General features: G+C 41.8%; 1 protein-coding gene across 14 annotated transcripts in view; it reads left to right on the forward strand.

Annotated features, from left to right (window-relative positions):
• Positions 1-16,954, forward strand: part of LOC105493731 (transmembrane protein 116) — a 130,032-nt gene that overhangs the window by 47,856 nt on the left and 65,222 nt on the right. For 8 of the 14 annotated variants that reach the window (XM_071071062.1, XM_071071056.1, XM_071071067.1 and 5 more), the window contains 3 exons: positions 520-664; positions 2,199-2,272; positions 3,021-3,549. In XM_071071062.1, the coding sequence (XP_070927163.1) occupies positions 520-664; positions 2,199-2,272; positions 3,021-3,227 (426 nt within the window). In that variant the 3' untranslated portion in view covers positions 3,228-3,549. The other 6 variants (XR_011608830.1, XM_071071057.1, XM_071071059.1 and 3 more) reach the window with 3 other exon arrangements.

A 16,954-nucleotide genomic window follows, 5' to 3' on the forward strand; every position in this document is an offset into this window, starting at 1 on the left:
CCCAAAGTGTTGGGATTACAGGCGTGAGCCACCACGCCCAGCAAGAAGTGACTTTCTAAAACTTGTGTTGCTTAGAGTTGAGAATTTAAGCTCAGCCATGGTGCTAAAGTGTTTAAGTGTGTTAAGCATAGAATACTTTTTAACAGAATCTCTAATAAAGTGTTTTAAGAGGAACTAGTTAGAGCTTACTTTTAATTTCCTGTGTAAACTGTGATTAGCCTCAGAGGGGGAAATGCCCAGAGGCTGATGTAAGGTTCATGTGTTAAACATGGTACGCAAGTTTGGCTAGTATCTGTCCATTTCCCTAACCTAGTAAAAGTTCACTCTGAAAGTAATTTTCTCTCAGAAAAAAAGCCTGATCTCAGAAAGTAAAGACAAGAGAATGGGGTCATTCCTGTTTTGAGATTCTAAGAGAATAATCTTTTTTAAATGATAGGAGGATAGATTTAAATGACAGGAGGATAGAGGGGCGTTTTACTAAGCTTTAAGCAAACTGCTCACTGCTGTACTCATATTTAGGTCTTACTTATCCGGGCCCAGACATTGTATAAGAAGTTTGTGAAGTCATCTGGCTTTCTGGGGAGTGAACAGTGGGCAGTGATTCACATTGTGGACCAGCGGGTACGCTTATACCCAATGGCCTTCTTTTGCTGTTGGGGCCCAGGTAGGTATCTTAACGAGAAGAGATGGGCAGTGAAGAGGGCAGTTATTAGGTTCTGATCAAGCAAAGTGGTCTCACTAAGAATGATGGCTGTGGCCGGGTGTGGTGGCTCACACCTGTAATCCCAACACTTTGGGAGGCCAAGGCGGGCGGATCATGAGGTCGGGAGATCGAGACCATCCTGGCTAACGCAGTGACACCCCGTCTCTACTAAAAATACCAAAAAAAAAAAAAAAAAAAAATTAGCCAGGTGTGGTGGCAGGCGCCTGTAGTCCCAGCTACTTGGGAGGCTGAGGCAGGAGAATGGCGTGAACCCGGGAGGCAGAGCTTGCAGTAAGCCGAGATCGCACCACTGCACTCCAGCCTGGGCGACAGGGCGAGACTTTGTCTCAAAAAAAAAAAAAAAAAAAAAGAAGAATGGCTGCAAATTCCTATTCAGCTTATAAAATTTGTATGGGCCCTACCCATATTTCCAGTTTTTACTAACCTCCTTAACTCCTTTTGCTTCTTATGTTTTAGAAATTAAGATAATTAGACATGATATGCACCACGATATAAGAGGAGAAAACATCATGACAGATTTGGAGATATTAACACCTGCCCTTCCTAGTACATAAGGTTATAGTGAGGATCAGGTTGGATAATTTTTTTTTTTTTTTTTTTTTTTTGAGACGGAGTCTCGCTCTGTCGCCCAGGCTGGAGTGCAGTGGCGCGATCTCGGCTCACTGCAAGCTCCGCCTCCCAGGTTCACACCATTCTCCTGCCTCAGCCTCCCGAGTAGCTGGGACTACAGGCGCCCACAACCGCTCCCGGCTAATTTTTTGTATTTTTTTAGTAGAGACGGGGTTTCACCGTGGTCTCGATCTCCTGACCTTGTGATCCGCCCGCCTCGGCCTCCCAAAGTGCTGGGATTACAGGCGTGAGCCACCGCGCCCGGCCTTTTTTTTTTTTTTGAGATAGAGTCTTACCTCTGTTGCCCAGGCTGGAGTGTGGTGGTGCCATCTCACCTCACTACAACCTCCGCCTCACAGGTTCAAGCAATTCTTCTGCCTCAGCTTCCCAAGTAGCTGGGATTACAGGCACATGCCACCATGCCCAGCTAATTTTTGTGTTTTTAATAGAGACAGGGTTTCACCATGTTGGCCAGGCTGGTCTCAAACTCCTGCCCTCAGGTGATCTGCCCACCTTGGCCTACCAAAGTGCTGGGATTATAGGCATGAGCCACTGTGCCCACCCAGATTGGATAATTTTTATGAAAGAGCTTGGGAAAATCTGAATTGATAGGAAGTATAAATTATTACCTTCCTGTAGTATATCCTGCTACCATTACTACACTAATAATCTACAAAGTTTCATCAATAAAGACTAGAAGTTGGAGGCCTAAGACTCATTGGTTTGCATAACACGTTAACCTCACTAATGGATTTTATTATGCCTGTTGTTTCCATTCTGATAATGCTCAGGCATGTGTGTGGAGGAACCTGATACTTTAGACAGTCAGGACTGAAAAAAAGGTTTACACTTTGTGTATTCACAGCTGTCATTCTGATGATCATAAAGTTGACTAAGCCACAGGACACCAAGCTTCACATGGCCCTTTATGTTCTCCAGGTAACACCTTCAACATCTGGTATCTCTGTTCTTATACCCGCTCAGCCTATTTTCTTATACTACCTTTACTCGGTAAGCACAATTTTTCCCTCAGGGTATTTCTACATTGCAAAATAGAAAATGTATTATTTACACTCAGTTATGAATAATGTGAAAATTTTCTCAAAGTCGAGGTAGATGATGATGTAAAAGTACCCCCATGCATTCCAGAGCATATATATCTCTGGTCAACTTCATTTTACTGATGTGTTTTTAAGGAATGGACAGTAAAAATAAACCAGATCTGCCAGGCATGTTCTTATGAAACATTGATAGTGACATGGTTCTTTCCCATCCAGAGTGAATTGAATGGGATAAATGAGCTATTCTTGGTGAATGATGAGGAGGGGATGGAATGATCATCTCTCTTTTTTTTCTTTATTGGGTTTAAGAAGATTTTTGGGCTATCTGACTATTCTGATGAGAGTTTTCTCAAGGCTACCCTGAGGTAATAAGGAGGGGCATTGAAGCTACTTCATTATCCCTGTGTATATACTAAGAAATATGACCAACTCTTAGTCATCCATAACAGTGTAGTGTAGAGAGTGAGTTCAGGACAAACTAGAAAAATATAAAAAACTGAAGTCAGATCTTCATGTTTGAGATAGGGAAAATGTAACAATGCTTTATGAATAAGGGGAGTGGGAATTATTCCCTGGATCCCTGAAAACCTGAAGCATGGGCTGCATCACCCCTTCATCTCCTCCAGGCTCTGACGGCAACATCTCAGGGTCTACTCAACTGTGGAGTATATGGCTGGACGCAGCACAAATTCCACCAACTAAAGCAGGAGGCTCGGCGTGATGCAGATACCCAGACACCATTATTATGCTCACAGAAGAGATTCTATAGCAGGGGCTTAAATTCACTGGAATCCGCCCTTACTTTTCCTACCAGTACTTCTACCATTCTTTGAAACTACAATACTGGAACATCCAGGAACTGGAGTTATTCTGCACTAATGGATTGGAAAGAATGTTGGGAAAGGACATCTTAAATCTTTTCTAACTATGCCCTAAACTGCAGAACTCAAAGGAAATATAGTGCCATTGGTTGGTAGTCATTCTAGGTGAACTGGCAGTATCTCTGCGGTTATTCCCAGATTTACTAGTGATCCTTAAAGTCTAGGGGTTCAGGGAGAGGAAGACACTTTCCATCTCAGAGATAGACTCATGTTACCTTGATGGATGTTAGATTTGTCTAAGTCTTTTCTAGAAAAAATAAATTCTAGATTATTATTTATATGTGTCATTTCAAGGCTCTCTACTCCATGGTTGCAGGGGAAGTGGGGGTAGGGGACATGCAACAACTTGCTCAGGTCTTGCTATTGCTATTACTGTCTCTAAAGTTGGACACAGAAAATCCTGGGTTTCTATTCTGTGAAGAGTTTTGGAAACTCATAAAGAAAACTACTATAAAAAAGTGACAGTGGGATCTTTAGACACACCACATCTTAGTCTCATATGTTCAATTCTGTTCTAGGACTTGAACAATAGGGATCACCCCATTCTAGAATACTAAGACTAATCTTTTGAAGTTAGAGGGACAATAAGATTTATGAGAAATAGAGACTAAAAAAACCTCTAGTAATCAATAACTGTTAACTTGCATTTATAAGCAGAAGTACAAGGTTGGTTTCATTGTGTTCATTTATCAAAGTATAAAGTTAGGTTGAACACTATGAACAACTTGCCATTTTTATAGGTGAAAATGGTCTAATATCATCAATTTCACATGGTTCAGCCTAATAGTAAGTGCTAAATATATGTTTATAGGATAAATGAGTGAACAAGCAAATTAGTGACTTATAGGTAAAATTTAAATCTTTTGGGAAAGAAAAGATTCTCAGACTCCAGAGCTTCATTCCGGGGCAGGAATATCTATCTAATCTGTTTCTTCCTCATGAATCATGTAACAGTGATACTTGGTTTCTCCAGCTAAGTTATGAAGGCCAGTCTGAGGCCAGAGCATCATATACTATGATGCCGAAACAAAGGGAAAGCCAAATGGACAAGGTGACTGGAATGATAAGTAATCAAAACATCTAGACCTAATAATCTGATGATCACAAAGGTGGTCTTATTCTCACTTGATGCATACCTTGGTATGTCCAAGGCAAAATCTTTAAGATTAGAGAAATTGACTAAGAGGATTATAATGGAAGATTAGACAGGATATTCTGCTAAGTAAGTTACAGAGATCTTTCCAAAAGAGCTCTCTATAGAAATGTCAGGGAGCTCAATGATAGCTCTTTCAGTTTTAGACCATGAGCTTCATGGAAGTTATGGAGGGTAACCTGGCCTTATTCTGTCAAGATCATATCTTGAGGCTTCTCATTGTCCCAGAGATCCTGAGACCTGATTTCATGATAGCACAGAACAAAAAAAGACTGCTTCACCTAGAAAGCTGTGCTAACTTCTTTTCATTTAAAAACTACTAAGCAGTCAGCATATAGAAAAATAGATGGAAGCAAGAAAGAATTCCTATATCCATAGTCCCTGAGGGACACCAGAACCAAGAAGCCCAGTCTTTTTTTTTTGAGACAGAGTCTTGGTCTGTCGCCCAGGGTAGAGTGCGTTGGCATGATCTCAGCTCACTGCAACCTCTGCCTCCCGGGTTCAGGCACATGCCACCATGCCCAGCTAATTTTTGTGTTTTTAATAGAGACAGTGTTTCACCATGTTGGCCAGGCTGGTCTCAAACTCCTGCCCTCAGGTGATCCACCCACCTCGGCCTCCCAAAGTACTGGGATTACAGGCGTGAGCCACCACGCCCGATCAGAAGTCCATTTCTTAAAAGGTCCTTTCGGCCGGGCGCGGTGGCTCAAGCCTGTAATCCCAGCACTTTGGGAGGCCGAGACGGGTGGATCACGAGGTCAGGAGATCGAGACCATCCTGGCTAACACGGTGAAACCCCGTCTCTACTAAGAAATACAAAAAACTAGCCGGGCGAGGTGGCGGGCGCCTGTAGTCCCAGCTACTCGGGAGGCTGAGGCCGGAGAATGGCGTGAACCCGGGAGGCGGAGCTTGCAGTGAGCTGAGATCCGGCCACTGCACTCCAGCCTGGGCTACAGAGCGAGACTCTGGCTCAAAAAAAAAAAAAAGGTTCTTTCAGTATCACTTCATATTTGGCCTTATTACCAGAAAGAAGGTAATTATCAAATATTTTTCAGGTTTGTTCATCTTGCTATTCCAGTGATGTACTGACAGTTTCTTAGATCATGGATGTAAGCAAACAAGATGGTAGGAATGAGAAATAATAAGTGGCTAGGTAAGACTTGAATTAGGATTATCAGCTTTTTGTCATACTGAGAGTCAGAGGGGATGTGTGGAGCTGGGCCACTGTTAGACTGCCTCCTAACCATTATATTCTCATGTAGGAGGGGCATAGTTGTAGACAAGTGCTAGTTCTTAAAATTGTTGCAAACAACCCTCCCATGACACTTGTCCAGGTTGCAGTCATAGTGGAGTACAGTGGTATCTAAGCACGACTGATTGATACAGATCTTTTGTGGACCACATGGACTATCTTTTACCTCCCCCTCATCAGCCCTGTTTATACTCCAACACTACATGTCCTGCATGGGGAAATGGGTGTTTGATGTTTTTCAGTGTGTGGGATCTTTAGATGTTTTCACATAGCAGTCTCACATCTTACATATTTGGCCTTGTACTTCCTTAAGACTTTAAGCAATCCTTTAGACTCACTGCCAGTTTCCAAACCTATCCCCCTTGGTAATGATAATTTTTCCAAGCAGCTCATGTGCCCTTTCCAGAGATTTTAATGCACTGATTCTCTAGGCTTCTGCACTGGCCCTGGTAACAATAACCTTGTTCTTTGCAAGGGATGCCATCTTCCTTGTATGTATCTGTGTGGCACCACTCAGAGGTGCCATTAAAGTACTCTCGGAGGTCATATTCACGTACACTGAGGCAGCAGGGTGTGGTTGGGTTTGGCAATTTGCAGTGTCTGCAACAGAATCCAAATGCATAATCTGAACCCTTATGACAGACAAGGCATGTCCAAATGCATGTCTGAACCTTGAGGGTAGATAATCGTGATCCCTTTCACAATCATGGACATTGCCACACTTGCATTCTTCTCTGTCATCACTATCTCGTTCCCACAACATGGTTTTCCAAAGGAGATTTGGTGCTCAAGTTTATTAAACCGGCAGTCTTCTCTGTGCCTATGCAAAAACTAATGGAAGCAGTGGAAGCTTCAGTTGCTGTAGCCCATATCTGTAGTAATAAATTTATGCATAGTATAGAGGTTCTGGCCATGACACTTGTAGGCCATATAGTCATGTTTTATATCCAAGCTGTGGCCAAGCTCATGAGTTATGAGAGCTGCAAAGTGGGATGTATCTTCATGAAAGAAAGATTCAACACTCATTGTATTCTTAGCTCTACAGATACAACTGAGAAATGCATAGCCCTGGTACTTTCTGGGATTTTGAACAATGATCCAAATATGAGCAACAACATGTTTCACCTTTCTGAAGGGGTGCCGGCCGGTCTCTCCAGCAGTTAAAATTTTGAAACGTTTTCTGCAGATTCAGGGGCATTTGCACTAGCCTTCTCTCTGTCCGTATCTCCAAACTAGTCCATATAACTAACCAGTAAGTACTATTTAGCTCCTTATTGTACCACTTGACCAGCGTGTGTACATCTGTTACCATCCGTGTAATGTTGGTCACATTATATTATTGCACATTTGTAATCACTTATTGTCAACCACAAGAAACATTTCTACATATTTGGGAAGCAACCATATATGGGGCATGTGGTCTGGGCTCTATTCTGCTCTGAATCCTTATTTCAAGATATGCTGTAAACCATATGTTCAAAATTGTTTGCGTTATGTTGGTCAGGCTGGTCTTGAACTCCTGACCTCAGGTGATCCACCCGCCTTGGCCTCCCAAAGTGCTGGGATTACAGGCATGAGCCACTGTGCCCCACCAGAAGTCCAGTTCTTAAAAGGTCCTTTAAAGTGCTGATAGTCACCAAATAATCTAGGTCACCTGTTGATTCTGCATTATAGTAACAGTGATCCTGTGTAAAAGGCATGCCCAAGCTTTATTTCTCATTTTAATGTGTACAGATAGGGAAGTTTTTGACTAACAATCCTTAATTTTGCTTCAGATTTAATAATATTCCATTTTCTCATATTAAGACATAGACCACCTTTTCTCCTTTTTCTTCTAGTCCTCTGAATATCATCAGGTTTCTAGGACGACTATTTTATAATAAAGATATTTCCCTCATTCTCAAAACCCCATGTAGGGATTCCTGGATGAAAAATATTTCCAAGGCTAGGCATGGTGACTCACACCTATAATTCCAGCACTTCAGGAGGCTGAGGTGGATGGATTACTTGAGGCCGGAAGTTTGAGACCAGCTTGGGAAACATAACAAGACCCCTTCTCTACAAAAAAATAAAAAAATTAGCCAGGCGTGGTGGCATGTGCCTGTAGTCCTAGCTACTCAAGGAGGCTGACACAGGAGGATCACTGGAGCATAGGAGTTTGAGGTTACAGTGAGCTATGATTACACTATTGCATTCCAGCCTAGGTGGCCTGGGTGCCAGAGTGAGACCCTGTTTCTAAATAAATAAAATACAAATCATTCCAAACTTTACCTATGACCACTTGATTTCACAGAAGAAGGATCAAGAGGGAGGCAAAGTAATTAATTAGGGATGTCATTGTCATGGCCCAAGTGAAGCAGCCAATAATCCTGGACCTCTGTATCTCAGTTGTTTTTCCTGGACCCAGACTTTGTCAGTGATATAGTTGTTTGGTTAAAGCTCAAAGCTATGCTGCCTGCCAGAAGGATAGCTGCTCTTACATCATTACATGATGACACCTGCCTTTTGATCATGTTTATTCCTACTCCTTTCTCTCCATGATTGTCCTTACTTTGCAACCTACCTCAACATTTTAGTGCTCTTTAGCTGAACTCCTGCTGTTGTTTTTGTTTGTTTTGTTTGTTTGTTTTTTGAGAAGGAGTCTTGCTCTGTCGCCCAGGCTGGAGTGCAATGGCGTGATCTCAGCCCATTGCAACCTCCGCCTCCTGGGTTCAAGCAATTCTCCCTGCCTCAGCCTCTTGAATAGCTGGGATTTCAGGCATCTGCCACCATACCCGGCTAATTTTTGTATTTTTAGTAGAGAGGGGTTTCGCCTTGTTGGCCAGGCTGGTCTTGAACGCCTGACCTAGGACGATCTGCCTGCCTTAGCCTCCCGAAGTTCAGGGATTACAGGCATGAGCCAAACGCCCTGCCTCCTGCTGTTTTCATGGAAGAATATACCAAGGAGAGGAAGATTTCAGAGGTCCAGCAAGTTCCATGACCCAGGATCAGGCCTCAAGAAAAGGAAAAAAAATAACCTTTTTCTGTCAGTTGTAGTGCCCATGGAACAGCTTTCTACCACCTCTCTTGGCATATGTTATTCTTTTGGCTCATTGAATCTAAAGGTTCCAGAGCAGGCTTTTGTGGGTCTCTGGGTAGGTCACAGGCCTCTGCTGTCCAGTGCCTCTTGCACCATTCTCTACTCTGTACCACACAGTCCATTTCAAACCCCCAAACCTTTTCTGCCTCCAAAAGAGTTTGTGGGCATGGTCTTTGACCTACCACTTTGTTGTCCTGAGAATCTCTTCTGCATGGACGTTTACCTCATTTAAATAGACTGATTTTGATCCTTGCTCTAAAATTACTTCTGCATCTGAGATGTGGGCACTTCCCTATTTGATATGATATATGTCCATTAGTATAAGGGGAATCAGCTATGAGATCCTGAATATGAAACACCAGGGATCGGCTTAAAAACAAACAAACAAACAAAAAAACCAGCAAGTCCTGGAAGGAAGTATGAGTAGACCTTTCCTATAATACATAAGTAACATGGAAAGGAAAAAGAGATTTGATCTTTAGGAATCTAGAGACCCAAGTTGTTTTAAATGTTCCAGAGTCTAGGGAATAAATCTCTCAGATGTACTTATATCTAGGGCATCAGCATCTTTTCTCTGAGACCAAGATAATGTGTATAATAGCCCATTATAATCTCGTACTGTGCATCTCTGATGGAGGCATTGTAATTTATTTGGCTCTTCCCAGTAGAAATGCTCCCTGTGAAAACACATATCCAGCATCCCAGCTCACTGTCATTTTTGTGAATCGGAGACATTTTCCAATTGCATTCTGATATTAAATCCTTATTTTGTTTTGTTTTGTTTTTTGAGACAGAGTTTCACTCTTGTTGCCCAGGCTGGAGTGCAATGGAGCGATCTTGGCTCACTGCAACCCCTGCCTCCCAGGTTCAAGTGATTCTCCTACCTCAGCCTCCTGAGTATCTGGGATTACAGGTGCCCACCACCATGCTTGGCTAATTGTCATATTTTTAGTAGAGATGGGGTTTCACCATGTTGCCCAGGCTGGTATGAAACTCCTGGCCTCAAGTGGTCCTCCTGCCTCGGCCTCCCAAAGTGCTGAGATTACAGGCGTGAGCCACCACGCCTGGCCTTCTTTTTAAACCAATAGGCTTTATTTTGTGGAGCAGTTTTAGGTTTACAGAAAAATTGAGCTCGGTAGGGTGCTATGGCTCATGCCTATAATCCCAGCACTTTGGGAAGCCAAGGCAAGTGGATTGCTTGAGCCCAGGAATTTGAGACCAGCCTGGGCAACAAGGTGAAACCCTGTCTCTACCAAAAGTACAAAAAAAATTAGCCAGGCATGGCCAGGTGCAGTGGCTCACACCTGTAATCCTAGCACTTTGGGAGGCTGAGACGGGTGGATCACGAGGTCAGGAGATCGAGACCATCCTGGCTAACACGGTGAAACCCCGTCTCTACTAAAAATACAAAAAATTAGCCGAGCGTGGTGGGGGGCACCTATAGTCCCAGCTACTCGGGAGGCTGAGGCAGGAGAATGGCGTGAACCCAGGAGGCAGAGCTTGCAGTGAGCCGAGATCGTGCCACTGCACTCCAGCCTGGGCAACAAGGCAAGCCTCCATCTCAAAGAAAAGAAAAGGAAAGAAAAAAGCCAGCCGTGGTGGCACGCACCTGTAGTCCCAGCTACTCAGGAGGCTGAGGTGGAAAGATCATTTGAGCCAGAGTAGTCAAGGCTGCAGTGAGCTGTGGTAGCACCACTTACTCCAGCCTGGGTAACAGAGCAATACTCTGTCTCAAAAAGAAAAAAAAAGAAGAGAAAATATAAACTGAACTGATATTACAGTGTTCTCATATACCTCCTCTACCTCCACACAGGATTTCACCATTAGCCTTTTTCATTAGTGTGGTGCATTTGTTACAATTGATGAACCAATACTGATACATTATTATAAACTAAAGTCCATAGTTTACATTAGGGCTCATTTTTTGTGTTATATACTTGTATGAGTTTTGACAAATGTATAATGTCATGTAGCCACCATTGCCATGTTGTACAGAACAGTTTCACTGCCCTAAAAATCCCTTGTGTTCCACCTATTTATCTCTCCCTCTTTCCAAACCCCTGGCAACCACTGGTCTTTTTGCTTGCTTTATAGTGTGTTTTTCAAATGACATATCTTTAGCATACAGTATGTAACCTTTTCAGACAAGATATTGTCTTCTTTTACTCAACAATATCCATGTAAGTTTCCTCTATGTCTTTTTGTGACCTTACAGATCATTTCTTTTCATCACTGAATTATATTTCACTCTGGATGTACCACAGTATGTTTATTTACTCACTTATGAAGGCAAATCTTGCCAATTGAAGGACATTTTCCTGTGTTTGGCCATTATGAATATGCTGCTGTAAGCATTTGTATACAGGTTTTGTGTGTACATAAGTTTTTGAGTAAATACCTAGGGGCATGATTGCTGGATCATATAGTAAGCCCATGTGTAATGTAAGAAACTGCCAAACTATCTTCCAAAGTGGCTATACCATTGTTCAGTGGATTACAGTTCCTGATGCTCCACATTCTAGTCAGCTTTTGGTATTGTCAGTGTTTTGTGTTTTAGACATTTTAATAGGTATCGGTGTTTGTTGTTGTTGTTGTTTGTTTGATTTTTGAGACAGAGTCTCGCTCTGTCACCCAGGCTGGAGTGCAGTGGTGCAATCTCAGCTCACTGCAACCTCTGCCTCCCTGGTTCAAGTGATTCTCCTGCCTCAGCCTCCTGAGTAGCTGGGACTACAGGCACGTGCCACCACGCCTGGCTAATTTTTTGTATTTTTAGTAGAGACGGGGTATCACCATGTTAGCCAGGATGGTCTCGATCTTCTGACTTCCTGATCTGCCCACCTCGGCCTCCCAAAGTGCTGGGATTACAAGTGTGAGCCACCGCACCCGGCTTCGTTTTGCAATTCTCTAATGTCATATGATATTGAGAATTTTTTCATGTGCTTATTTGCCATCTGTATATCTTTGGTAAGGTGTCTGGTCAGATCTTACGCCCTTTTTAAAATCGGATTGTTTTCTTATTGAGTTTTAAGAGTTCTTTGTATATTTAGGTACAAATCTTTTATCATATATGCATTTTTGAAATATTTTGTCTCAGTCTATTGCTTGTCCTTTCATTCTCTTAGCAGTGTCTTTGACAGTGCAGATTTTTTAAATGTTATTGAAGTCCAACTTAACATTTTTTTCTTTCATGGATCATGCTTTTTTGGTGTTGTCTCTAAGAAGTCATCATTGGCCGGGCACGATGGCCGGCTGTAATCCCAGCACTTTGGGAAGCTGAGGCAGGTGGATTGCTTGGCGCTCAAGAGTTCAAGACCAGCCTGGACAACATGGCAAAAGCCCATCTCTACCAAAAATACAAAAAATTAACTGGGTGTGGTGGTGTGCACTTGTGGTTCCGGCTACTCAGGAAGCTGAGGTGGGAGGATCGCTTGAGCCTGGGAGACAGGGGTTGTTGCAGTGAGCCAAAATGGCACCACTGCACTCCAGCCTGAAAGTTGTACAGCTTTGCATTTTACATTTTAGTATATGATTCATTCTGAGTTAATTTTTGTGTAAGGAGTAAGTTCTGTGTCTAGATTCCTTTTTTTTTTTTTTTTGTAATGTGGATGTCTACTTGTTGCAGCACCATTTGTTGAAAAGGCTGTATTCTCTCCATTGAATTTCCTTTGCTCCTTTGTCAGAAATCAGTTGATTGACTGTATTTTTGTGGGTCTGTTCCTGGATTCTCTATTCTGTTTTATTGATCCACTTGTCCACTCTTCCACCAAGATCACACTGTCTTAATTACTATAACCTTATAGTAAATTTTTAAGTCAGATAGTGTCAGTCCTTCAACTTTGTGCTTCTTCAGTATTGTGTTGGTTTGTGATTTCCTTATAAACTTTAGATTCAGTTTGTGTTCGCAAAATAATTTGCTGGGCTTTGGATTGGGATTGCCTTGAATCTGTAGATCAAGGTGGGAAGAACATCTTAACAGTATTGAGTCTTCCTATCTATAAACAGGAAATATGGCTCCATGTATTTAGACCTCCTTTGATTTCTTTCAGCAGAGTTTTGCAGTTTTCCTCATATAGGTCTTGCACGTATTTCATTAGACTTATACCTAAGTATTTCTCCCTTTGGGGGTTCTCATGTAAATGGTATTATGGTTATAATTTCAAATTCTACTTGTTTATTGCTAGTATGTCGGAAAGTGATTGATTTTTTATATTAACTTTGTAACCTGTAACCTTCCTATAATCACATCTTAGTTCCAGAAGGGTGGTTTGTTTTTTGTTTTTGCGTATTCTTCGGGATTTTTCTACATAGATAATTGTGTCATCTGTAGGCAAAGACAGTTTTGTTTCTTAAATCTCAATCTGTTTGCCTTTTATTTCCTTTTCTTGTTTTATGGTGTTAGCTAGGACTTCCAGTATGAAGTTGAACAGAAGTGTTGAAAGGGGTCATCCTTACCTTATTCCCAATCTTAGTAGGAATGCATGCAGTTCCTCACCATTAAGTATGATGTTAGCTATAGGTTTTTTGTAGATAGATTTTTTTATCAAGTTGATTTTTTAAAAATCAAGCTCCCCTCTATTCCTAGTTTGCTGAGAGGTTTTATTATGAATATGTGTCGATTTTGTCAAATGCTTTTTCTGCATCTACTGTGTATTATATGGTTTTTCTTCTTTAGCCCATTGATATAATAGATTATTTTAATTGATTTTTGAATGCTGAACCAGCCTTGTATACCTGCACTAAATCCCACTTGGTTGTGGTGTGTAAGTCTTTATATACATTGGTTCAATTTGCTAATATTTTGTTGAAAATTTTTTCATCTGTGTTCATAAAAGATACGGTCTGTAGTTTTGCTTTGATTGTCTTTATCTGGTTTTAGTATTAGGGTAATGCTGGCTTCATAGAATGATTTAGGAAATGTTCTCTCAGCTACCGTTTTCTGGAAGAGATCGTAGCTAATTGGTTTTGCTTCTTTCTTTTTTTCCTTTTTTCTTTTTTTTTTTTTTTTTCTTGAGCTGGAATCTCCCTCTGTCGCCCAGACTGGAGTGCAGTGGCACGATCTTGATTCACTGCAACCTCTGCCACCTGGGTTCAAGCAATTCTCCTGCCTCAGCCTCCCAAGTAGCTAGGATTACAGGCACCTGCCATGGCGCCCAGCTAATTTTTGTATTTTTAGTAGAGACAGGGTTTCACCATCTTGGCCAGGCTGGTCTTGAACTCCTGATCTTGTGAGCCACCCGCCTCAGCTTCCCAAAGTGCTAGGATTACAGGTGTGAGCCACCATGACCAGCCAGTATTGCTTCTTTCTTAAATGTTTGGTGGAATTCACCAGTGAACCCCCATCTAGGCCTGGTGCTTTCCTTTTTGGAAAGTTACTAATTATTGATTCAATTTTTAAATAGATACAGGCTACACTAAGATGATCTGTTTCTTTTTGTGTGAGCTTTACCAGATTATGTCTTTCTAGGAACTGGTATATTTCATCTCATTAAATTTGTGGGCATGGAAGTATTTCTAATATTTATTATTTAAATTAATGTTTATGGGATCAGTAGTGATGGCCCCTCTTTCATTTCTGATATTAGCAATTTATGTCTTTTCTAGTTTTTTCTTGGTTACTTTACCTAGAGGTTTATCAATTATGTTGATTTTTTCCAAAGAAACATTGGTTTCATTCCTTTTCTCAGTAGATTTCTTATTTTCAGTTTTATTTATTTCAGCTTTTATTTTTGTATCGCTTTTCTTCTGTTTGCTTTAGGCTTACATTGCTTTTCTTTCTCTAGTTTCCTAAAATGAAGCTAAGATGATTGATTTTAGATGTTCTTTCCTAATATATTCATTAGGTGCTATAAATTTCATTGAAGTATTACTTTCACTGCATCCCACAAAGTTTTGACAAGTTGTATTTCATTTTAATTTAGTTCAAAATATTTTAAAATTTCTCTTGAGACTGCTTTGACCCATATGTTATTTATTTATTTATTATTTTTGAGATGGTCTCACGCTGTTGCTCAGGCTGGAGTGATCCTCCTGCCTTAGCCTCCTGAGTAGCTGGGACCATAGGCGCATGCCATCAGCTAATTAGTCCAGCTAATTTTTCATTTTTTGGAGAGATGGGGTCTCCCTGTGTTGCCCAGGCTTGTCTTGCTCAAGCAGTCCACCCCCTTGGCCTCTCAAAGTGCTGGGATTACAGGCATGAGCCACCATGCCTGGGTGACCCATGTGTTATTTAGAAGTGTATTGTTTCATCTCTAGATATTTTAGGATTTTCCAGCTATCTCTCTGTTACTGACTTCTAGTATAATTACATTTTTAAGAAATTTATTTTTTATTTTTTAAATTGAAATAAAAATATAGATCTGATTTACCATCTTTACTGTTTTTAAGTGTACAGTTAATAAATAGTTTATATATTTTTTCAAAAATAATTTCACTGTGGTCCAGGAGCATACTTTGTATGATTTCTGTTTTTAAAATTTTGCTGAACTATGTTTTATAGCCCACAATGTGGTCTTAGGGAATATATCATATGAGCTTGAGAAGAATGTATATTCTGCTTTTGGTGAATGAAGTGTTCCATAAATATCTTCAATTCTCAGCTACCTTCCATGTCTTCTTAGTGGAGGTAGAAGTAGGTATAACATTTTTTGGGTTCTTTTGTAGTGATGAGGTTTCACCAAGTTGACCAGGCTGGCTTGAACTCCTGGGCTCAAGAGATCCGCCCACGTCAGCCTCCCAAAGTGCTGGGACTACAGGAGTGAGCCACCACACCTGGCCGGGTATAACTTTTTAATAAATTAGCCACTGCTTTCAACATAAACCACTTATATATCCAATTCCCAAATCTATCTTGGAATTTTTATAGCTCTTCTAACAGGGTTTTAACTCTAAGGCAGCAAGCCTTTACACCAGTGTCAAAATTACCTCACTGTTCTATTTGAATATTCTCCAAGGTCCTTCCTCCTTCCTCTACCCAGAGAGGATTTTTATTTCTTTTGTTTTTTTTAATAACGAATAAACTGGTCTTTTTTTCCTGTGTGCCTTATAGTATAAGCCCTATTCTCTTTTTTTTTTTTTTTTTTTTTTTTGAGACGGAGTCTCGCTCTGTTGCCCAGGCTTGAGTGCAGTGGCGCAATCTCGGCTCACTGCAAGCTCCGTGTCCCAGGTTCACGCCATTCTCCTGCCTCAGCCTCCTGAGTAGCTGGGACTACAGGCACCCGCCACCGCACCCGGCTAGTTTTTTGTATTTTTAGTAGAGATGGGGTTTCACCGTGGTCTTGATCTCCTTATGTTGTGATCTGCCCGCCTCGGCCTCCCAAAGTGCTGGGATTAGAGGCGTGAGCCACCATGCCCGGCCAGCCCTATTCTCTTAAGGAATCCAGGTCTTGACTTCTAGGAACATGACTCTCCTAGCTGCTCAAAAAATCACCCCCAACCCCACCTTTTTTTTTTTTTTTTTTTTTGAGACAGAGTCTTGCTCTGTTGCCCAGGCTGGAGTGCAATGGCACAGTCTCAACTCACTGCAAGCTCAGCCTCCCGGGTTCACGCCATTCGCCTGTCTCAGCCTCCCAAGTAGCTGGGACTACAGGTGCCCACCACCATGCCCAGCTAATTTTTTGTATTTTTAGTAGAGATGGGGTTTCACCATGTTAGCCAAGATGGTCTCGATCTCCTGACCTCGTGATCCAACTGCCTCGGTCTCCCAAAGTGCTGGGATTACAGGTGTGAGCCACTGTGCCCAGCATTTTTTTTTTTTTTCTTTGACAGAGTCTCACTCTTGCCTAGGCTGGAGTGCAGTGGTGCAATCTCAGCCCACTGCAACCTCCACCTCCCAGGTTCAAGCAATCCTTATGCCTCAGCCTCCCAAATAGTTGGGACTCCCGGCGCATACCACCACACCCAGCTAATTTTTGTATTTTTAGTACAAACAGGATTTCATCATGCTGGCTAGTCTGGTCTCGAACTCCTGGGCTCACTTGATAGGCACACCTCAGGCTCAAAAGCACAATTCCTGTTTTGTTTTGTTTTGTTTTGTTTGTTTTGTTTTTGCAAACAGAATTTTGCTCTGTCACCCAAGCTGGATAGCAGTGGTGCGATCTTGGCTCACTGAAAACCTCTGCCTCCCGGGTTCAAGTGATTCTCCTGCTTCAGCCTCCCGAGTAGTTGGGACTGTAGGCACGTGCCACCACGCCCGGCTA

The sequence above is a fragment of the Macaca nemestrina genome, chromosome 10 (genome assembly GCF_043159975.1).
Source record: "Macaca nemestrina isolate mMacNem1 chromosome 10, mMacNem.hap1, whole genome shotgun sequence".
Taxonomy (NCBI): Eukaryota; Metazoa; Chordata; class Mammalia; order Primates; family Cercopithecidae; genus Macaca; species Macaca nemestrina.